The sequence below is a fragment of the Protopterus annectens genome, chromosome 13.part0 (genome assembly GCF_019279795.1).
Source record: "Protopterus annectens isolate FY-2018-M chromosome 13.part0, PAN1.0, whole genome shotgun sequence".
Classification (NCBI taxonomy): Eukaryota; Metazoa; Chordata; order Ceratodontiformes; family Protopteridae; genus Protopterus; species Protopterus annectens.
The window spans coordinates 793,421,230-793,445,224 of record NC_056747.1 but is presented as its reverse complement, the minus strand read 5'-3'; the positions used below and the strand labels follow the sequence as shown (position 1 = coordinate 793,445,224).

Here is a 23,995-nt window from a genome sequence, read left to right as displayed (position 1 = left end):
TTAGAAGCACCTTTGGGCGGAAAGTTGTCTTTATTCTCAAAAAATTGGCACAGTATTACAAGGGACAAATGGACACTGCAAATAATAGACAAAGGATACAGGTTCCATTTCCATACATTAGCAGAAAGAAAGGGAATGCCAAACCTGCCACCAAATCAGAGGGCAGAGGCTTTAAAACAAATTGCCAACCTATTGCAAATGAAAGCTATAGAAAAGGTTCCTCTCGCAGAACAAGGCCAAGGATTTTATTCCAGACTATTCCTTGTCCCAAGAAAAGAAAAACAATGGAGGCCTGTTCTCGATTTGTCCGCACTGAATACTTATCTCATTGTGCCAAAATTCAAAATGCTGACCCTACAGCAACTCTTTCCCATGCTGGGCAAGGGGTCTTGGCTGGTAACTCTAGACCTCAAGGAGGCATAAACCTGCATGTCCCTATCAGACAAAGTTGCAGAAGACACCTCAGATTTCTTGCAGGTTCAGAGCATTATCAATTCTCAGCATTGCCCTTTGGCTTATCTACTGCGCCCAGAGTGTTCACGAAATGCCTGGCATCAGTAATTGCACACTGCAGACTTCAGGGGATTCAAATATACCCATATCTGGACGACTGCCTTATACAAGCGGACAGCCAACAAACTTTGGAAAAACATTTGAATTATGCCATCCGCCTACTGCAGGCCTTGGGATACACAGTCAACATTCACAAGTCAAGACTTGTGCCATCCCAAAGAATAACTTTTCTGGGTGCGGAACTAGATACAACCACCCAAATGGCTTTTCTCACAGAAGAAAAACGGACAACTACCGGATTACTTCAAAAATCTAACAAAACAAACTCAGATGACTGCAAGGAAAATCCTGCAGGCCCTGGGTTACATGGCATTGTGCATTCTTCTGATTCCACAAGCAAGGCTGCATATGAGTAAACTACAATGGTACCTAAAGAGTTTATGGTCTCAGCACAATCACAGCCTAGAAGCTTTGATACCACTCATTCCATGCCTTCAAAAGGAATTCCTGTGGTGGGCCCAAGCAAGCCAGTCAAACAGGGGCCTGCCTTTCAGGAAACCAGTAACCAGCCAAACCATTACCTCGGACGCTTCAGACCATGGATGGGGAGCACATATGGAGGACAGATGCATCCAAGGTCTGTGGTCTCAAAGAATTGTGCATGCACATAAACCAGAAGGAAATGCTGGCAGTGATTCATGCAATCGAGGCCTTCAAGCTCCTTCTACATCAAGGCCACCTGCTAATAAGGACAGACAATACCACAGTTATGTGGTACATAAACAAGCAAGGAGGTACCCATTCCTACCCTCTTTGCAAACTAGCAATGAATCTTTGGGAACTTTCCCTAAAACTCAATATAGAGCTGCAATCCCAGTTTGTGCCAGGAAAAGACAATATACTGGCGGACAGCCTAAGCAGAAATACCATGGACCCACACGAATGGATGCTGCACCCAGACATCTTCCTTCAGATAACACAATCATGGGGGAGGCCGGACATAGATCTTTTTGCCTCCCACCGCAATCATCAGCTGAAGAAATTCTGCACAAGGACATACCACCCACAAGCATGGAATGTGGACACCCTCTCTTTCAGTTGGAATACTCTAACAGTGTATGCATTTCCACCACTCCCACTAATGACCAAGGTCTTACTGAAAATCAAGACAGAGCAGCCAAAAGTGATTCTAATAGCCCCGGACTGGCCAAGGCAGCACTGGTACCCACTGTTACGGAGCCTGTCACACACTAAACCATGGCCTCTACCACTATGGACACTCCTTCTGACACAGCACAATTACAAAACTCTGCACTCCAGCCTGAAAACCCTGCAGCTGACAACCTGGAGAATACCTTGACTCCTCACCAGGAAAAGCTATCCAAGAGAGTGAAGGGATATCATCATGGAAGCTCGCAGACCTTCCACGAGAAAGACATATTCAGCAAAATGGAAAAGATTCCACACTTGGAGCACTGCAAAGGGCCTAGATGCCACAGTGATGAGCATGGCACATATCCTGGAATACTTGGCAGACATGCTCCATAATGGCCTTTCTTACTCTTCCATAAAAATTCATGCTTCAGCAATTTCAGCAAGATACAATACTGATCCACCTGTCTTTTCTCATCCTCTCCTAAGGCAGTTTCTAAGAGGAATTAAAAACATCAATCCTCCAAGACAACCACCAGTGCCTACATGGGACCTTAACTTCATGTTGGAAAAGTTAACTTTACATCCCTTTGAACCAGCAGCATCTTCAGAGTTACAGTTCCTGTCTTGGAAGACTGCCTTCCTTCTGGCCATAACCTCAGCAAGAAGAGTATCTGAATTGCAGGCACTCATGGTAGTACAACCATTTCTTATTTTTCATCAGGACAGTCTCCTTGAGAACCAATCCTTCATTCATGCCAAAGATGGTATCCAGGGTCTCATTGAACCAAGCTATTCACCTGCCTACCTTCTTTCCATACCCACAAAACAAGGGAGAGAAACTTCTGCATACCCTGGGCATTCACAGACTGTTACCCTACTACTTGGACAGAACTAAGACTTTCAGAAAAACTGACCAGCTGTTGGTAGCATATGCTGCAGGCATTCAGGGAAAAGCAATTTCCAAACAGACTATTTCAAAATGGATAGGAAATTGCATTTGATTCTGCTACTCTTATCATGGAAAAGCTGTGCCAGCTAACATCAGACCTCATTCCACCAGAGCTACAGCCACCTCCACAGCCTTCTTAAGAGGGGTGGCTACCAAGGACATTTTAGAAGCTGCTACATGGAGCTCCGTGCATACATTTTCCAAGCATTACAATTTACCCTTATATTCCAGATCCAGAGCAGGCTTTGCTACGGCAGTCCTGCAGGGCATTTTAGCTACACCATCATTTTCTTAGAGCCTACCACCCCCAGCTTGGCTATGGTATTCTACTCATATGTAAGGACTGCAAATGCATCCTTGAAGGACATAGTACAGTTTTGTACCTACCATAAATGTAGATGTCAAATAGGTATGCATCTGCAGTCAGGTTTACCCTCCCTCCTTCCCCTCTGTGGTACTTCTTGGGTACTTATCCCTCTTATAGCTAGCTGGGGTTATCTATTATGGTGCATTTGTTTTATATTACTGTGCATGTTTGCAATATTTTGTATTTCTACCAAATTTAGCCTTCCTTAGAGGGCACCTGGCATCTGGGGCAAGAAAAACTGAGGAAGATGGCGTCGGCTGACACTTTTATACCCCAGGCGCTCTGACGTCGGGGAAGGGGCGACATCAGCCGACGCTGGACCCAGACTTTGGAATCCTGCTGACCGAAGGGCTGCCTGAGGCAGGACAACCCATATGTAAGGACTGCAGATGCATACCTATCGGACATCTACATTTATGGTAGGTACAAAACTGTACTTTCCTACCCCCTCTGCAGACTAACCATGGCATTGTGGAACACGGCCTTGAGCTATTAAGTAAAACTTCAAGCTCAATTCCTGCCAGGAAAGCTAAATATTTTGGCAGACGAACTAAGCAGAAATCTCATGGACCCACACGATTGGAAACTTGAACCACAGATTTGCAACATGTTGACATGCAAATGGGGGAGCCCAGACATGGATCTTTTTGCCTCATCCCAGAACTACCAGTTGGACAAATTTTTCACAAGAACTCCTCACAAAGAAGCCTGGAAAGTGGATGGCTCTGTTCTTCAGCTGGGAAGTGGATGGCTCTGTTCTTCTTCTATGCCTTTCCCCCTCTGCCTGTGCTCTCCAAAGTTTTTCTAAAAGTCAAACAGGACAAACCATAAATGATTTTGATTGCTCCAGACTGGCTTCGCCAACACTGGTACCCACTCTGCAGTCTGTCACAAGTTTCTCCATGGCACCTGCCTCAGACACCTTCCTTACTGTCTTAGCAGAACAACCAAATTCTGCACCCTCAGCTCCAAACATTGAATCTTGCAGCTTGGCTAATCACTTAAATTCCCCCTTAGCATCCCTCAGCAAACCTGTGATTTTATTTATTTATTTTACATTTGTTGACCGGGCTAGTCAACTGGATACATGTCCATTTTCAGTGTAGGCCCGAGGAGAAAAGCTCCACTGTCTAATGCATAATAACAAAAATACATTCAAAGTACATAGGTAATTTAAGACACAGCTTAAACAGGCATTTAAAGTTACATGGGGAATTAAGACACAAGTAAAACAGGCCTTTCAGTAAGTTCAAAAAGGTGAATACAGAGACTATCAAATTTCTACAGTACAGGTCAAAGTACATAGGTAATTTGAGATTCAACTAAAACAGGCATTCATAATTACATAGGGAATTTAAGACGCAACTAAAACAGGCATTTAGGCTATCTTTTCAGTAAGTTCAAAAGGTGAAAACAGAGACTAACAAATTTCTTCAGTACAGGTATATAAAATGTGAGACACAAATAATTAAGTAGTTTAAAAGCAAAAGATAGAGTTACTAGAAAATTTTAGTTTAAAGTTGAGAGAGTCAATTTCTTAGGTAGAGATGAAAAATAAAATGGAGAAATAGAGTTGGGAGACAGTGCAAAGGATGCAGGAGAAGGTAGGATGTACGTGATCAGCTAGGGTTATTGCAAGAGCAAAGCCAGTGATTGGTTAGAAAATGTTTCAGTTGAGTTTTAAATAGTGTGATAGAAGTTTGGGCTAAGAGGTCTGTAGGAAGTTGATTCCAAATTTTACCAACCGAGCTGGAAAATAGTCACCTGCTGTATTCTTTGATAGAGAGGTTTGAATCAGTATTTTAGTGGAAGAGCGTAGGGTTTTTAGGTTGTTATAGGGTTTTATCAGGGTGGAGAGCATTGTTATCTTTTCTGGGTGGTGAAGGGCTTTATGGGCAGTTGTAAGCTGATAGTATTGAATTAGGTGAGGTAACTCCAGCCACCCTAGGTTAAGGAGGTTCAGGCAGTGATGTGTTTTATATGGAGAGGCAGTGGCAAATTTGGCAATGTTGTTATAGGCTGTTGTAAGCCTATTGATGTTATGTTTAGAAAGATTAGTATATATGGGGGATGCATATAGTAGAGTAGAGATAAGATATGTTCTGGCTATGGTAGTTCTTGCTTCAGGAGTTAAGAAAGATTTGATTCTGTAGAGAGAACCTAATTTTTTGTTAGTTGCTTTTATGATAGAGTTGATATGAAAATCAAATTTTAGTAGGTTGTCAATAGTAACTCCTAGAAGTTTGGTTGTTTGGTCAGGAGAGATAAGGGTGCCATTGTTAGAAGTAAGTGTGAAACTAATAGGGGGAAGACAGGTGTGTGGGTGAGAAGAGGAGAAGTTTAGTTTTCTTAAGGTTTAAGAGAAGGCAGTGATTGGAGAACCATTGTTCTATGGTGGTAAAAGTTTTTTGAGTAAGTGAGTGGAGGTCAGCTTGGGTTGTGGCAGAGCAGATGATGGTGGTGTCATCGCATTGAATGCAAGTAGTTAGTGGGGTGGCTAGATACAGGTCATTAATAAAGATGGAAAATAAAAGAGGACGTAAGATGGAGCCCTGAGGTACTCCTAAAGTGGTAGGGAGAAGTTCAGAAAGATTGTTCCATAAAACAGCTTGTTTCCGATTCTGAAGATAGGAAGTAAACCAGCTTAAAGCAAGATTATTGAGAGAGAGATTTTAAACAATGTAGGAGGAGTTGGTGATTCACCATGTCAAAGGCTTTTGACAGGTCTACAAAGAATGCAGATGAAAGAAGATTGTTATTCCAGTTTATATTAATGGAGTCTATGAAGGATAATAAGGCTGTTGTGGTGCTATGGTAGGGACAAAAGCCATGTTGGCAAGTAGCTAGAAGGTTATTAGATAGGAGGTGATTTTAAAAGCTTATTGTGGATGCATTTCTCCATTATTTTAGCAATAGGAGATAGCAGTGCTATAGGGCGGTAGTTCGAGTACTCAAATGAATCGCCCCCTTTGAAGAGAGGGATGATGTGGGAGATTTTCCAGAGTGAGGGTATAGTACTTTCTTTTATGGTTCTGTTGATTAGAATAGAGATAGGGTAGGCAATAGCTTTAGCACCTAGCTGGAGATATTCCGCTGGCAATTTGTCAGCTGAGGGGGTTGAGGGTTTGAGTTTCTGAAGTAAATTAAGAATATAGGAAGTAGGTATGGGTTTAAGTTGAAATAGAGGTGGAGTGCAGTTAGTATAACCTAGTAAAGAGGGATCAGAGCTTTGTTGGTTGGCCAGTTTAAGTGGTGGATGTCATTTTGGAGGCGAGAAGACCTAGTACTAGAAAATCTTATGCTGACAAATGGAAAAGATTCTGTGCCTGGAATCAATCTCAAGGGATGAACACAGCAGTGCCCAATTTACCTCAGATTTTGCAATACTTAACTGAGATGCTGCACGAGGGCCTGTCTTTTTCTTCTGTAAAAATCCCTGCCTCAGCCATTTCAGCTCATTACAACACAGAACCACCCCTCTTCTCTCATCCTCTGCTAAAGCAGTATCTCTGAGGGGCCAAAAACTTGAGACCACCCAGGAGAGCTCCATCCCCTGCCTGGAACCTTAACTTTGTACTGGGGAAGCTCACTCTACCTCATTTTGAGGCAGCTGCTACTGCAGACGTAAAATTTATTTCTTGGAAAACAGCCTTCCTTTTAGCAGTCACTTCAGCTAGAAGGATTTCTGAATTACAGGCCCTTAAGTTATCATCTTTCATGCGGACAGGGTGTCACTCTGGACCCAACCCATCCTTCATGCCCAAGATGTTATCCAGTGTGGCTCTTAATCAGTCCATTCATTTGCCAACTTTCTTTCCCAATCCACAGAACAAGGGGGAGCGGATTCTGCATTCATTGGATGTACACAGACAACTTAGATTTTACTTGGACAGGACTAAATCTCGAAGAAAATCGGAACTGCTGGTAGCATTTGCGGCAGGGGCAGAGGGAAAGGCTGTTTTAAAGCAAACCATATCCAAATGGATAAGCCATTGTATGCATTACAGCTATAAGCAACATGGAAAACCCATCACCCAAGGGTTCAGATCCAATTCCACCTGGCCTGCATCTACTTCTACAGCCTTTCTCAAAGGTGTTGCTACCAGGGATATTCTAGATGCTGCTACCTGGAGTTCAGTTCATACTTTCACCAAGCACCATCATTTACCAATTTTCTCTAAATCCAGAGCTGGCTTTGCCTATGCTGTTTTGCAGGGCCTTTTAGCCAGTCCTAATGCTGTATGAATCCATCCTCCCAACCATAGCTTTGGGATTCTACCCAAATGTAATGACTGCAACAGTGAAACATGAAGAACATAGTACAGTTGTGTACACTTACCATAAATGTAGATGTTTGAGTGTATTCACTGTTGCAGTCCTGGTTACCCTCCTTCCAGCCCCCTGTTTTTAATCTTAATATGCCTCTCCTTTCTTTTACTATTTCAAAGCAAACCATTTAAAAAAAAAAATAGGCCACTGCATTCATTTCTGCTGTAAGCACCATGGAAAACCTATCCCAGAGGGTATCAGACCCCATTCAACTAGGGCTGCATCTACCTCTACAGCCTTTCTCAGGGGCGTCCCTACAAAGGACATCCTAGAAGCTGCTACCTGGAGTTCTGTACATACTTTCACCAAGCATTATCATTTGCCAATTTTCTCTAAATCCAGAGCTGGTTTTGCCACTGCAGTCTTGCAGGGCCTTATAGCTGGTCCTAATTCTATTTAAATTCCTCCCCCCAACCTTAGCTTTGGGAATCTACCTAAATGTAATGAATGCAACTGTGAAGCATGAACATAGTACAGTTGTGTACACTTACCTTAAATGTAGATGTTAGTGTATTCACTGGTGCAGTCCTGGTTACCCTCCCTCCAGCCCCTTTCTTCTTTTGGCTATACCTCTACTCTCACTCGCTATGCTCAACAAGCTTTTTGGTGTATTTGCTTTTTTGTTGGAGGTATATCCTTGTATTATAGATTTAATTGCTTCCCATTAGGGGGCACCTGACATCTGGGGCAAGAAAAACTGATGTAATGGCGTTGGCTGCATGTTTTATATCCCTGACGTCATGGAAGTTGGGACAGCAACAGATGCAGGACCCAAGACTTTGTTAATCAGGCCAACTGAGGGCTACTGCAAGCAGATAACGCAAATGTAATGACTGCAACAGTGAATACACTCTAACATCTACTTTTATGGTAAGTGTACACAGCTGTGCTTTCATTTGACAGCCTACTTCAAACTACTGGCCACAAAGAACCAGCGATCTGCAAGGAAAGTACTGCAAGCCCTGGGGTTCATGGCCTCCTGCATTCTACTAATTCCATATGCAAGACTGCATATGAGGAAACTACAGTGGTATCCAAAAAGCCTATGCTGTCAACATCCTCTGGATCTAGAAACAATGATTCCTATCATTCCATGTCTACAGATAGAGTTCCTTTGGTGGGCAGACACCTGTCACCAAAACGAGGGACTGCCATTCACTCTACCCCTTGCCGCCCAAACCCTTGCAGATGCATCGGACTATGCATGAGGGGGCTCACTTGGCAGGGAAGTGCATTCAGGGCAACTGGAACCCAAGTCAAATGCACCTGCACATCAATCAGAAAGAAATGTTAGCTTTACAGAATGCTGTTGACATCCTTCAAGGAGCACATCCTTCCAGGGCAATGAATGGTTAAGATGGACAAAACCAGTATTATGTGGTACATAAACAAGCAGGGGGAACCCACTCATACCCTGTCTGCAGACTAGCCATGGCTCTGTGGAACACAGCCTTGAGCTACCAAGTGCACCTACAGGCTCAATTCCTGCCTGGAAAGCTAAACACAGAGGCAGACGACCTAAGCAGAAATCTCATGGACCCGCATGAGTGGAAACTGGAACCAGAGATATTCAAGATGTTGAGAAACAATTGGGGGAGCCCAGCTATAGTCCTGTTTGCCTCCCCCAGAACTACTAATTAGAAAAATTCTGCACAAGGACTCCCCACAAACAAACTTGGAAAGTGGGTGCTCTGTCCTTCACCTGGAAAAGCCTATCAGTTTATGCATTCCCCCTCTGCCTCTCCTCTCCAAGATGCTACTAAAGGTCAAACAGGACAAACCAAGGGCAATACTGATTGCACCAGACTGGCCACGCTAACACTGGGTACCCCCTTTTGTGCAGTGTCAATGCTGGCACCTGCCTCGGACCCCTGCCCTGCTGTCCCAACAGGAGGGCCAGATTCTGCACCCACAGCTTTAAGCCCTGAACCTGGCAGCCTGGCTAATTATCTAATGTCTCAGTTACCATTCCTCAGCAAGCAGGTGTTTGATGTCATTCTGGAGGCAAGGAGGCCTAGTACTAGAAAATCCTATACTGAAAAATGGAAAGGATTCTGTTCCTGGAACCAAGCTCAGGGGATGGGCACCGCAGCGCCCAATTTACCTCAGATTCTTCAATACTTAACTGAGATGCTGCACAAGGGCCTTTCCTTTTCCTCCGTCAAAATTCATGCCTCAGACATTTCAGCTCATTACAACACAGAACCACCCCTTTTCTCTCATTCACTGCTGAAGCAGTTCCTCAGAGGGGCCAAAAACTTACAAACACCCAGGAGAGCCTCTACTCCAGCCTGGGACCTTAACTTTGTATTGGAAAAACTTACTCTGCCTCCTTTTGAGCCAGCTGCAAATGCAAAGTTGAAATTCCTTTCTTGGAAAACGGCCTTCCTTTTTGCCATCACTTCAGCATGAAGGGTGTCTGAATTACAGGCCCTCATGGCAGTGGAGCCATTCATTATTTTTCATGCGGACAGGGTGTCCCTCAGGACCAATCCCTCCTTCATGCCCAAGGTGGTATCCAGTGTGGCCCTTAATCAGTCCATTCTTTTGCTAACCTTCTTTTCTAATCCAGAGAACAAAGGGGTGCGAATGCTGCACTATTTAGATGTGCAAAGACAACTTAGAGTTTGTTTGGACAGGACTAAACCTCTCAGGAAATATGAACTGCTGGTTGCATTTGCTGCAGGGGCAGAGGGGAAGGCCATTTCGGAGCAAACCATTTCTAAATGGATAAGCCATTGCATTCATTTCTGCTGTAAGCACCATGGAAAAACCTACCTCACAGGGGGTTAGACCACATTCAACCAGGGCATTTGCCAATTTTCATTAAATCCAGAGCTGTTTTTTCCACTGCAGTCTTGCAGGGCCTTATAGCTGGTCCTAATGCTATCTAATTTCCTCCTCCCATCCTTAGCTTTGGGAATCTACCCAAATGTGATGGCTGCAACAGTGAAACACTTAGAACATAGTGCAGTTGTGTACACTTACCATAAATGTAGATGTTGGAGTGCATTAACTGTTGCAGTCCTAGTTATCCTCCCTCCAGCCCCCTGACATCTGTTGGCTATATCTCTATTATTGCTTACTGTGTTTAAATCTTTTTCGTGTATTTGATTTTTTGTTGGAGGTGTAACCTTGTATGTATAATTGCTTCCCATTATGGGGGCACCTGACATCTGGGGCAAGAAAAACTGATGTGATGGCGTCGGCTGCGTGCTTTATGCCCCTGACTACCTGACGTCATGGAAGATGAGATGCCAACTGAAGCAGGGTCCAAGACTTAGTTAATCAGGCCAACTGAGGGCTACTGCAAGCAGATAACCCAAATGTGATGACTGCAACAGTGAATACACTCTAACAACTACATTTATGGCAAGTATGCACAGCTGTACTGTCTTCACCCACCCCATCTTCAGAGGAGGCCTTCAGGATGGGGCCATCTTCTATCTGGGTGTCTCCCCCTGCCGATGAGCTTGTCCAACTCGTATCTAACAGTATGTGGAAGGAGCCAGACACAGTGGAACCAGTTCCTAAGAGAGAGAACTTCCCAAGCCCCCCCCCCCAAGGACAAGGCTTTTTGTATTGAGGGCGTTCCCGTTGATGCTATTGTGGTGGCTGCAACTACAAAAAAGGAATTTGCTAAAAGGAGGTCCACAGTCTATCCTCTGAACAACATTCTCAGGCAATGTACTGTTTCAGGACTTAAGTGTTTGCCTCCGCTATTTTCGGACTGAGAGCCACTAACCATACATGGCACATTTTACCTGGCTGCAAAGGGACTTGTATTAGAGCTTTCTGCCTCCCTTTGAGTTGCTACTTCCGGAGAGTCATAAATTGGTTTCTCCGAAGTTGTCTACTCTGACTTCTGTAGCTAATACCTCGATGTGGTTGATCTCCAATGCTGTGGAAGCCACCCCTCAAGCGGCATGCACTGGCATTGCCATCAGGCATCATGCCTTGCTTCACCTTTTTGGGTTTGCGGAACCTTTCAAGATGTTATTCACTAACTCTCCTTTCAACGGGCCAACTCTGTTTGGTCATTCGGTCAAAGAAACTTTAGCCTGTAGCAAGCAGGAGGGAAAGACTCTGTCCTCAGATGGGATAAAGTTTTCTATTCCCCGACAATCTTTTTCCAAAAAATCAGAGAGATAATAAGAAACTGTGGTTCTGCAGGTCTGTCTTCCTTCCAGGATGCTCCACAGGTATCCTCTTACTCCAGCTGGGGAAGGGGGTTTACAGCAGATGCTGCCCCAGAGGCAATGGAGGTCCAGAGAAGCAGGGCTCCCAGGAACCATTCTCAGAGAAGCCCCCTCAGCACTTCTGAAGTGCTGCCTGGCTGTCCTACCATTGAGGCAGTCGGGGGTAGTCTCTCCCTCCACCCACTAGCCTGGAAACGTTTTACCTCAGATTGGTGGGCATTGAGCATCATGTCCAGAGGTTACTTCATGCCCTTTTTTCAGCCCCCTCCAGCTCAAAAATCTTTCCTGGACATTCTGCCCCGCCTAAGGGGTTGGCCCTTCTAGAGGTTTGAGACCTCCTTCTAAAAAGAGCCATCCAGGAGGTCTCAACAGGACAACAGTGATCCAGAACTTACTCTCGCTTCTTTTTGGGTGCCCAAAAAAAAACTGGGATTTTGGATCTCAGTGTTTTAAATTTGTCCGTCAAGATGTCAAAGTTCTGAATGGTCACTGTTCAGTCTATTCTGCCTCTTCTGTGCAAGGACAGTTGGATGTGCTCGGTGGATCTCAAGGATGTGTACCATCGCATCAAGATCGACAGACACACCAGGAGATACGTGCGCTTTTGGCTGAGGGCCAGTCACTATCCGTTCAGGGCCCTGCTCTTTGGATTCACCATAGGGTGTTTACCAAATGTGTAGCATTGGTGGCAGCTCATCTCTGGCTGCAAGGTTTCCAGGTCTGCCTGTACCTGGATGATTGGCTCCTCATGGCCGCCACAAGGCCTCTGCTCACATTGGCCATGGATTATTCGCAGTCTCTCTCAGAATCTAGGCATCACAGTCAACCTGCCCAAATCCCATCTTGCCCCGTGTCAGAGCCTGGAATTTATTGGGGTCCTCCTGGGCACTGTGTCAGAGACTTTAGCACTTCCCCTACGCAGAGTCAAGATGATTAGGAACCAGGTCTGTCTTTTGCTGGATCTGGAACATCCCATAGTCCACTTAAGCTTGCAAGAGCTAGGTTCAATGATGGTGGCAATCCAGTTAGTCCCTCTTGCCAGGTATCGCATGAGAGTTTGACAATGGACCCTAGCAGTGCAGTGGTTAGCTCACAATATGTCCATGATCGTCAAGATTTCTGAAGTCTGCAGGGTCACCTTGGTTGGTGTCTCCAAGCTCAGGATTTTCTAGGCAGACTCTTCCGTCTTCCCCAAGCCACTGTGACCATGGATGCCTCCCTGTTGGGGTGGGACATTACCAGGGAGGGACTGTTCTAGGCATGTGGTCCCCCTTGGAGACCAAATTATACAGAAATGTCCTGGAGACTAGTAGTAATCTTGCAAGCCTTCCAGGATGGTCTCCCTGTCGGGGCCATTGCAGTCCAGTCAGACAGCATGGCTGTGGTCTGGTACATCAACAAGCTGGGGGGAAACACCATCTTATCCCCTGTACAGAGGCCATGAGTGTGTGTTAATGGGCACTGTATTCCAGGTGCTTACTTCTTGCAAAGCACATTCCTGGCAGTTCCAACATGTTAGCCAACAAACTCTGCAGATCTGTCCTGAGTTCTCACAAGTGGTCCCCTGAACCTGTTAGTGGCACGTCGGATATTCAAGCACTGGGATCTTCCTTGCTGCTGTCTTTTTGCCTCTCCAGACAGCCACAAATGCAGCAACTACTTTGCTTTGATTCCCCCCAATGAGGGAGTCACTCAGGGACACACTGATACACGATTGGTCGTTGGGACTTCTATATGTCTATCCCCATCTCCCCTCATTTCCAAAGCCTTAAAGAAAGCTTGTCAGCTGAATTGACTTCTCATCCTCATTGCCCCCTTCTGGCTTTGTCAGGTGTGGTTTTCCCTCCTTTGGTATAGTCAGAAATACCTGCCTTGGATATTGGATCCCATTCCAGATCTCATTTCCCATCCTTAGGGGCTTCCTCTTCCCAACCTTCAGTTTCTTCGTCTGACTGCTTGGTACTTACAGTTCCTATGATCCTTTCCTAGTCCAGGCTTCCTTTCCTGGTTAAGAGCAATATTTTGGCTTCTCAAAACCCATCTAACAAGAATGTGTATTCCAGCAAAAAGAAGAGATTTTCTGTTTGGGCAAAACAATACAATCTGGATCCCTTTCAGCTTCTGTCACTGACGTATTGTTTTTCCTGGCCTGTTTCATTAAAGGGCTAGTTTCTCTACGATTAAACTCCATTTGGCGGCTATCCCCAACATCCATTTGAACTGAAAGTCCTACCTTTTCTTCTAGGCTGTGCAAGGCCTTCCTCAAAGGGATCTTTCTACTCAGACCTCCTGCAAAGGATCCCTCCCCTCCATGGGATCTTACCCTAGTGTTGCAGTCTTTGACGCAGAAACCTATTGAGCTTGCTGCGACCTGTGATCTCAAATTCCTGTCCTAGAAGATAGCCTTTTTAGTGGTGGTTACTTCAGCCAGGAGGGTGTCCGAATTGCAGGCTCTGTGCATTAAGCCCCCCTTCATGGTATTCCATAAGGATAGGGTGTCTCTCAGGACCAGTCCTTCCTTCATCCCCAAGGTAACCTCAGAGGCGAATCTTAACCAATTGATTCAACTTCCTGTTTTCTTTCCCCTTTTTTCCAATAAAGGGGAATATCAGTTGCATTGTCTGGATGTACATAAGCAGTTACGTTTTTAACTCATGAGAACTGAAAATTTTTGAAAGTCTGATCAGCTCTTTGTTGCCTTTTTCTCAAGCTAGGAGAGTTAAAGTGGCTTCCAAATAATCTATTTCCCATTGGATCACAGCTGTATGTCTTATATTTACGAAAGCAGACACGTGGAGCTTTCTGGACTAGTCAAAGCTCACTCTACTAGGTAGGTAGCCACATCTTCTGCCTTCTTGGCTAAATTTTCTTTAGATGAGATTTGTGCTGCTGATACTTGATTTAATCCTCATACATTTGTTGCACATTATAAGTTGGGCTTACTGTCTAGGAGCAGGGCTTCCTTTGGTTCTTTTGTGCTGTGGCATATCCTTGCATGAGACCTCCCAGGCTTATGGTAGCTGGGGACTATGACCCACCCGTGATCAATAATAGGTTGGTACCGAGCTATCTGCCCAAAGGCATATATTAGCCCAGCCACGTTGTGCGGTATTCACCGCCCCTTTAGTAGTTCCCTAGACCCTTGTACTAGCAGCTAGTACCCTTGGCCCCTATCTAGTAGTGCTGTTGGTGTGATCCCCGGTGTGAACTTTGTTACCCATCCACTCATCAAGGTTCCTCTTGAAGAGTGATAGTGAGGAGCTCTGTCTTATGTAGATCGGGACCCTGTTCCATAGTAAAGGAAGTCTCTGCGAAGGGAATCTATCCCTCCAGCATGTTCTATTCATTGTTGTGTTGAGGTTTATATCTCTAGAGCGTGTAGCTCGAATAGATTTGGTTTTGCTAAGATGGAGCATGTTCAACAATTCTGGGTTGGACATGGCTCTGTACGTTACAGAGATCGCCTCTGAGAAAGCAGTATGCAACAGAGAACAGTCTTAGCTTTTTCAGTTGTGCTGCATAGGGCAACTGTTTGAGGCCAGTAATTCTCTTGGTTCGGTACCTCTGTGGTCTCTCCAGCTGCTGGAGATGTCTAGCCAGGTACATTCCAATTGGTGCATTGTACTCAATAATGGGTCTGATGAGGGAAGAGTAGAGGGGCACCATTACATCCTTAGATCTTGATGCAAACCCTTTCATAATCAGATGGGTCACATAGAAGAATTTTCTAACCAATTTGGCAACATAGTTATCAAAGGAAAGCTGGCTATCTACTTGGGTCCCTAGATCCCTTATTTCTTCTTCAGATTTCAGGGGATTACCTCCTATGTTGTAGTTTGCGGGTACTCTGTTTTTTCCAAAGGGGATTACTACGCATTTTTTTGCATTTAGCTTGAGACCATGGCTTTGACACCATGCATCAGTCTCATTTAGGCCCTTCTGGAGGATCTCCATGTCGGCCGGAGACTCTATTATAGCCCCCAGTTTGCAGTCATCCGCAAACGTAGTCAGCCACAGCCCTTCTGTGCTTGCCTGTACTTCTGTGAAGTATATGCCAAACAGGAGGGGCCCCAGGACAGAGCCTTGAGACACACCACTTGTTACTGGTCTGGATTCGGACATAGGTCCCGCTACTCTTACTTTATGGGATCTGTCTGAGAGCCAGTTTGCGATCCATCTTGTGACGTAAGGGTTTATGCCCAGGCTGGTGAGCTTATCAATAATACCCAAATGGGGAATGGTGTCAAATGCTTTAGCAAGGTCAAGGTAAGCCGTGTGTACCTCCTTTTCCTTATCTATAGCATGAGTAACTGTCTCAAAGAAATCCACCAGGTTCGGGAGGCATGATCTGCCCTTGAAGCTGAACTGTGTGGGGTCCAGCGACTGGAGGTTCCCAATCTCTCCATTTGAGCTCCATAATGATTCGCTCCATAGCCTTACAGATCAGACTGGTCAGGCTTATTGGTCGGTAGTTCCCAGGGTCAGTTGTGGCCCCACCCTTGTGTAGCGGGACCACCGTTGCCGTGAGCCATTCTCTGGCCACATATCCTGTGGAGAGGCTGAGACTGAACATGGTATTAAGATGTGGGGTTAATTCCTTTTGGAGCTCGTGTATGACCCAGCCTGGGACACCAAATTAATGTTTTATTAATGAAACATAGTATCAGATAGTTATGTACTTACCATAACTTGGAATTTGTGCTATCCAGTGTCATTATTCATCACGTTCTCAGCCTCCTTCCCATCCTTCTGGTGATTGGGGAGTTATGGAGGGGATGTATCCCTTGTTGTTCTTTCATCATCTTAGGCGGTCTTCCTTGCCTCCTTCTACCATCCAGCAAACTCTGAGGGTTGTGGGTAGGAAAGGATCTTGGGAAGGGGAGGAGCTTGAGCTCAGGAGCTGTCTTCCTAGTTGCTGGCTCTGATCCGATGTCTGATCCTACACTAGTCCATGATGAATAATGACACTGGACAGCACAGATTACAAGTTATGGTACTTTTTATTTTTGAGACCCTCCAGCACTTCTCAGGCCTCTTATTGGCCAGAGGCTGTGTCAGGCAAGGTAGAAGTGATGTAAATGCATCATGAAAGGCCTCCAGAACTGAAGGGACAGGTGCTGGGTGGCTATGTAATAAATTGTAATGCCGCTTGTGTTTAACAGAAACTTGTCTAGATTCCCATTTCAAATGCTGTATCATTTTGTGATGGCTTCCCCAATGGAGATTTCATCAACAGGGGAGTTACAGGATAATGGGTCTTTATCATCTGAAGACATTTGGTCTGGTTAATGAATTTGAGATTAATAAGCAAGCAAATCTTCTTCTGAATCAGATTCTTCCTCCTCAGAAGAAGAAAAGTAATGCGTTCCCTTCTTGTGGGGGAGGGAGGTGCGAGTAGAAAGGAAGGAAGATAGCTTGAGGGACAGAATGGCCTTGTATAGGCCCTGTGAAAAGTCCATCCATTTATTTTCTTGAAACGTCTGAGGAGGAGAGACATTCTTTGATATCTTCTTTTACAAAGAGATGTGAATTCTGACCCCTAGTGTACCTCAATCAATGTTCCAGACACCTCTTCCCTAACAAAGATTTTGAGTTGGGCCCTCTGGCCCTTCAGATATGAGCCTCGGTTCCCCTTCTCAACTGTATCAGTATGGTCAGTCTTGTCAGACATACATGTGGAGTGAGTGGGGTGCCTGTCACAAGGTGTGCTGCCATTTTTGGATTCAATAAGGTGCTTCAGGTGCTGGGTCTCTTGGATTTAATGAAAATGGACACACACAGGGTTTTTGGAACAAACTGACAACTTGGACAGTTATTATAGATGTGTTCAACCCTAATGCAAAAGTTACTGGCAGTGGAGGCCCTTCTAAGGGATCTGACTACCACAATCACACTTTAGTGTCTTTGGTGTTTAAATTTGTTAAGTGTCATCCAAGTACAAAGAAAAAAAGGAAGGTTCGCCAACAGTGCAGTTTTCTGATTTTGGGAAGGCAGAGGTAACGCCAGTGACCACATGAACAAACAGACTGGATGTGAGACCTGCATTTGGCTTAATGGCAAAATAGTCTGGGGATCTCACTCGTACATCCACTAATATAACCTTATACCCATGGGCTTGGATCATACTTGGACATTTACTGCTATGGTAAATTTGCACATAACCCTGCTTTATCTTGTAGGCCTTATTTGGTTGACAGACTTAAATAAAATCTTTCATGTGTCCATACCGGATTATTATCCGTCTTTAGGATTGTTCCATTGTTGCGCAATTCTGTAAGAAGATGCAGTTGTAAAAGAAATGCACAGTAACTGACAGCTTGTTGTGCTTCTCTAGGCTTCTTTGGATTGCAAGAGTTGCTTATGTTTCATAATCACTTTTCTCTCCTCTGTGGTGGCTTCTTTCTGCAACACTGTATACAAAAGGGAAACAGTATGTGGTGCAAGTTGAAGTTTTGGTAAGTAGTCCAGATATTTTCTAGCTAGATTCAGGCACTCAGTTGTGATATTCATGAGTAATACAGTGTATGACATACAATCTGTTTCATTTTTTTTTTTTTTTTTTTTTTTAATAGACATGCAGATATTTTTGTAATTGTCATTCTACAAGTGTTTGTGTGAATAGTAAGGTAGCAGGAGTAATAGAGTAACCACATCACTGTGTTTCTCGAGTTGTGGATTCATCAAATTTCTCAGACTTTTACCTCTGTGCTTTTGTAGACTGTTGCATCTTGTTGCCCATTTCTCTCCCCATATCTAGCTGTTTTTTTCGACTGCCCCCTATGGTCAGTAAGCAAATGTTTTTCTCCACAGTTTTGGTATGTGGGTAGAGTAGTAGTAGTAATAGGAACACCCAAGTATGGCATCATCAGGGTGATTGACAGGGATTTTCTGATGCTGTAACATTCTGGGTCTGGCATGCCAAGTAGTCGGGCCTCCTGCAGTATGTTAGTGCTTACAGCACTGCAACATTAAGACTGTGTATCTTGGTTGCTTTGAACACTGCATGCTGTTTCTCTGGAATCCATGGGGGGTGGTGGTGGTAAGCAGGCAAGCAGAAGTATAGCTTAACCTCTGGGAAGCTAAGCTAAACTTTGCTTGCTTGGTCTTTTCCTTTGGCATCCAAAAAGCTGAACATGCCTGAACTGCTGATACTGAGATTCTTGCCTTGGCAACATTGGGCTGGCTCAATCTTTTAACGCTTAAGTATTTATATTTATTGACTCAGTTCTGGTGTGTATGGCATTGGTGAGTTTAAACTGGAGATGATTAAAAAAGTAAAATGTCAGATTTTCAAACCGCATTTATTTTGGTCTGTCCCTTTTGCTAAATATGCAAGTTGATGTTTAAAACAGATGCAGTTTGCATTGATGATAGGATAGTTTACAACTCATCCAGATTTGCTACTATAATTACCTGGTGAACTTTGGTAGTACTTTTCTACAACTTTTGTTGATTTGTAGTTATTGACCTTAGTTTCTTGTTCTCCGTCCACAGATGTATACACAGCCCCACACACGCACACAAATTGAATGGCATAGAGAAGTAACAATTATGTGACAATATTGTACTGTAGCTAGTTGGCTAGCGGAAAGTTTTTTGGCCTTTTATCCCCCCCCCCACACACACACACACCATTTTGCAGATATTGCTAATAAGTCTGATTTATGTTGATCCTTTACAGGAATTTGCTGTTGCAGATTATCGGACTGCTCACCTTCAAGACATTACTCAGTCATCACAACTTCTCCAACAGCAGCCTCTTCGTCGAAGGCCTTCACTGCTTTCAGAATTTCATCCAACTGGCACAGACAGGTAGAAAGCTCACAATCTGCTTATATGTACTTTTTCTGTTTGGTTGTAACAAGGCATTAAAACTGTTCTGACTTGGCATTTTGTTGAGCTGTAGCCTTGTGTAGGGGAAGCTTTAAGATATCTGCACTTCAGTATTATGTTTTTTTTTTTTTATACTGTTTTTCAGTATTCCTTTTGAAGTGGTAGTTCCATAGTTTGTAAAGTTGTGTATATAAAGTCAGTAAAGTCTTACAGATGCATTGTGGTCTGTACATTTCTGAGCAGAAAAACCTACAAGTTCTTACTGCTCCCTAGATCGGTGTTTCATTAATAGCATGGGTGCTGGAGAGCCCCACAGAGGGAGGATGCGAGTTAGTGTCTGATATCTGCTTACCCTTTCTGGAGTGAGGGAGGCAGCCTAGGCTTTCTGCATTAAGAATATTAGCCTGGCCAGCCCTATGCAGTGTAAATATGAGCCAGTTGGTCGGAATGTTGTGCATGAGTGAAGGAATGCATATACCTCTAGATGGCAGCATTTGGAGAGCTTGCAAAGCTGCCACAAGAGGACAAGAGTTAAGGCACACTCCCTGGCAGTCTTATTTCCTGCAGCTGTATCCTTTATTTCCTCACTGGCCCCGGATGTGGAAGTGGGTTCAGTAGTCTGTGTGACTGAGGAGCAGAGAGGGCTGGCAGTGGCTGATGTTTAGCTGTGGAGTGGGAAGGGGAGACAAATATAGTTGCATTAAGCTACACATTCTGTGCTTGTAATGGTTTAACATGCATCTCTGTTTAACAGACAAAATTCAGTTCCTTTATTACTATTTATATTTATGTATTGTTGGTCCTTGTGTAGAAATTTTTATCAAATGATTTAATGCTTTCATTTATTATCCAATATGTGTTTTATCTAGTTCAGGGATGATGTCCTTCAAGAATGCAACTGCAGTCCTTACATATGGTTTGTCCTGCCTCAGGCAGCCCTCGGTCGGCCGGATTCCAAAGTCTGGGTCCGGCGTCGGCTGATGTCGCCTTCTCCCCGACGTCAGAGCGGCCGGGGTATAAAAGCATCAGCCGGCACCATCTTCCTCAGTCTTTCTTGCCACGGTGCCCGAAGCAGAAGCAGTTCGCAAGTGCCGGTCGGTCAACTCCTGTGTTTTATGTATCCGAAGTCATCAAAAAGCTAAGTACCCCATTGGGGAACCTTTTCTTGCCTCAGCCGATGTCAGAAAAAACTGAAAAAATTAATAATTGTTTGTCTTGTGGTAAACAAATACCTCATAAGGACTTCCATTCTTACTGCCTCCCCTGCCTTGGCCCAGACCACAACGTCTCGGCCTGTGCCGCCTGTGCTTGCTTCAATAAGCGCACACTCAGGCGCCGGGCAGAGTTTGCTGAAGACTTTTTTGGCGATAAATACTCTTATAACATGCCGTCGGAACAACCGACACCACATATTTCCAAAAAACGGAAAGACCGGGACCGACATTCTTGGCCTGCGACTTCCACCATCACCACGCCAAAAACTACTGTGAGTGCATCGGTCTCTTCTGAGGCGGTTGTTCCGCCGCTCCAGACCGACGACACCGCTTTACTGATCACTCCTGCCCCGGAGCCTGCGCCGGTGCCGGTTGTTGATTTTCCCCCAGAAACTGAAGCCCAGGATTTGCCTGAGACCATACCCGTGGACAAGGTGACTCCAGCACGTGGGGCAGCTAGGCCCCTTATGTCTATCAAGGCCTGCACACGTGCTAAGGCTGCCAGCCAGGCTAAGTCTCACCCTCCTAAAGCTTTGCCTCAGCCCTCTACTGATAAACAAATTATGACTTTAGCTGCAGATTTAATTTCCTTAATCAGAGGCTCCCAGGCCCATCCTGACAGAGGTTCTCAGCCACCTTCTGACAAAAGGCCCAGGGTTGAGCATACAGACACCCTTTCTTCAGATGAAGCCTCTGGTGACTCTGATCACTCAGATACCCAGGAAAAGTCCTTCCAGGTCTACGAGGATTCTGATGCGAAGGAATCTATTCCTTCTGCCTCTCCTCCTGAGGATATTTCTTTTGGGGAAATTCTCCACTCCATGAGAGAGCATTTTCAGTGGCAAGGTCAGGAATTCTCCGACTCCAGGAAGCGGCTTCGTACCTTCCTTAAGCTTTCCCAACACAGGCCTTTAGCTATCCCTCCAGTGTTAGATGTACTGGATGATGTGTACTCAGATTCGAGTGCTTCTCCTGATTCTCTCCCCCCTGCACCTGTCAAGCCGGACAGATACTACAGGGTTCCTGAAACTCACATTTATTTAAGGCCCATTCTGTTGATCTAGAAACAATTTCCCAGGGGCCTAAAGGGGTGGCCTCATCCACGGCCAAAAATCCTTTGCCCTCAGACAGGGAAGCTAGGTCCCTGGAGAGGTGGGGCAAAAAAGTTTATACCTCAATCACACTTGCCATGAGAGCCCTTAATTGCCTTTTTCATATGTTTCAGTATCAGGATTTCTTGATGGATGATTTGCAGAAAAAGTTAACCTCTCCTGAGCCTTTAGATAGAAAGGCCTTGCAGGATTTGGTCCATAACACTCAGCAGGTTAGCAATCATTTTCTTCAGTGTGGTTATGATGCATTGGAAGCTTCATGTAGGGCAGCTATGACAGGGGCAGTCATTCGTAGACATGCATGGTTGAAAGAACAGGCATTGCTAGATCATGTTAAAGTAAAGCTTCTAGATGCACCTCTGGAAAAACACAAGCTATTTGGTGCTAATGCTCAGGATGTGTTGAAATCAATTGAGGAAAATGATAAATCAGTGCAAACAGTCAAGGATTTCCTCCAGGTTCAGCCACCAAGGTTCAGCAGGAATTGGCCTTCTAAGAATTGGTCCTTTCCAGGCACTGACAAGTTTCAAAGGGGAAAAAACAGGCGTACCCGAGGAAGAGGGCAATACAGAGGCTCCAACAGAGGACGCCAATGGCAACCGACTAGTCAGAGGTGGCGCAGGGACATCCCCTGCTCCACAGGGACAATCACAATGACTTGACTTTGACACCGCCGACCAAGGCTCAAAGAGAAGCACCTTTAGGCGGAAAATTATCCTTATTTTCAAAAAATTGTCACATTTTAACAAAGGAAAAATGGATTCTGGACATAATAGACCAAGGCTACAGGTTCCACTTCCATACTCTACCAACAAGACAAGGCATGCCAAACCTGCCACAAAATCAAAGGGCAGAGGCATTCAAACAAGTTTCAAAGCTAATAAAAATCAAAGCAATAGAAAAGGTTCCTCCTCTGGAACAAGGCCAGGGATTTTACTCAAGACTGTTCCTTGTTCCAAGAAAAGAAAAGCAATGGAGACCTATACTGGACTTGTCCGCTCTAAACACTTTTCTCATTGTACCAAAATTCAAAATGCTGACACTACAGCAACTCCTTCCCATGCTGGGCAAGGGGTCTTGGCTGGTTACTCTGGACCTCAAAGAAGCATACCTGCATGTCCCAATCAGACACAGTTGCAGAAGATACCTCAGATTTCTTGCAGGGTCAGAGCATTATCAATTCTCAGCATTGCCTTTTGGCTTATCTACTGCGCCCAGAGTATTCACGAAATGCCTGGCATCAGTAATTGCACACTGCAGACTCCAGGGGATACATATATACCCTTACCTGGACGACTGCCTTATACAAGCGGACAGCAAGCAAGCCTTAACAAAAAACTTGAATTAGGTTATTTACTTACTACAGGCTTTGGGTTACACAGTCAACGTACAAAAATCAAGACTACTACCATCCCAACAAATAATTTTTCTAGGAGCCAAACTAGACGCAGAATCACAAATGGCTTACCTCACAGAAGAGAAGCAAGAACAATTGCCACATTACTTCAAAAGCCTAGCAAAGCTCACCCAGATGACTGCAAGGAAAATCCTGCAGGCCCTGGGTTTCATGGCATCTTGCATTCTACTGATTCCACTGGCAAGACTACACATGAGAACTGCAATAGTACCTAAAAAGTCTATGGTCTCAACACAGCCACAACTTAGAAGCAATTATCCCACTCATCCCATGTTTAAAAAGGGAATTTTTGTGGTGGGCCCAAGCAAGCCAGTCAAACAAAGGTATGCCTTTCAACAAACCTCAAACAAGCCAAACCATTACAACGGACGCCTCAGACCATGGATGGGGGGGGCGCACATGGAGGGCAGATGCATTCAAGGGCAATGGACCCCCCAGGAAGTACATCTTCACATCAATCAAAAAGAGATGTTGGCAGTAATTCATGCAATCGAGGCCTTCGGAAAATATCTTCAACAAGGCCATCTGCTAATAAAGACAGACAACACCACTGTTATGTGGTCCATAAACAAGCAGGGAGGTACTCATTCTTACCCCCTTTGCAGACTAACAATGACTCTTTGGGAAAAGTCCCTGAAACTGAACATACAGCTGCTATCCCAGTTTGTTCCGGGCAGGGACAATGTTCTGGCGGACAGTCTAAGCAGAAACATCCTGGACCCGCACGAATGGATGTTGCATCCAGACATTTTTGCTCAAATAACTCGTGCATGGGGGAGGCCGGACATGGATCTCTTTGCCTCCCCCCTCAATCATCATCTGAAAAAGTTCTGCTCGAGGACACACCATCCACAAGCCTGGAGAATAGATGCTCTCTCATTCAGCTGGAACTCTCTAACAATCTATG

At 44.8% G+C, this 23,995-nt stretch overlaps 1 protein-coding gene across 1 annotated transcript in view; it reads left to right on the top strand.

Moving 5' to 3' along the window:
- NCOR1 (nuclear receptor corepressor 1) overlaps positions 1-23,995 on the top strand; it is a 4,682,182-nt gene that overhangs the window by 430,616 nt on the left and 4,227,571 nt on the right. The window contains exon 3 of the mRNA XM_044054890.1: positions 19,194-19,324. Within this exon, the coding sequence (XP_043910825.1) occupies positions 19,194-19,324 (131 nt within the window). The remainder of the gene's footprint in view (positions 1-19,193; positions 19,325-23,995) is intronic.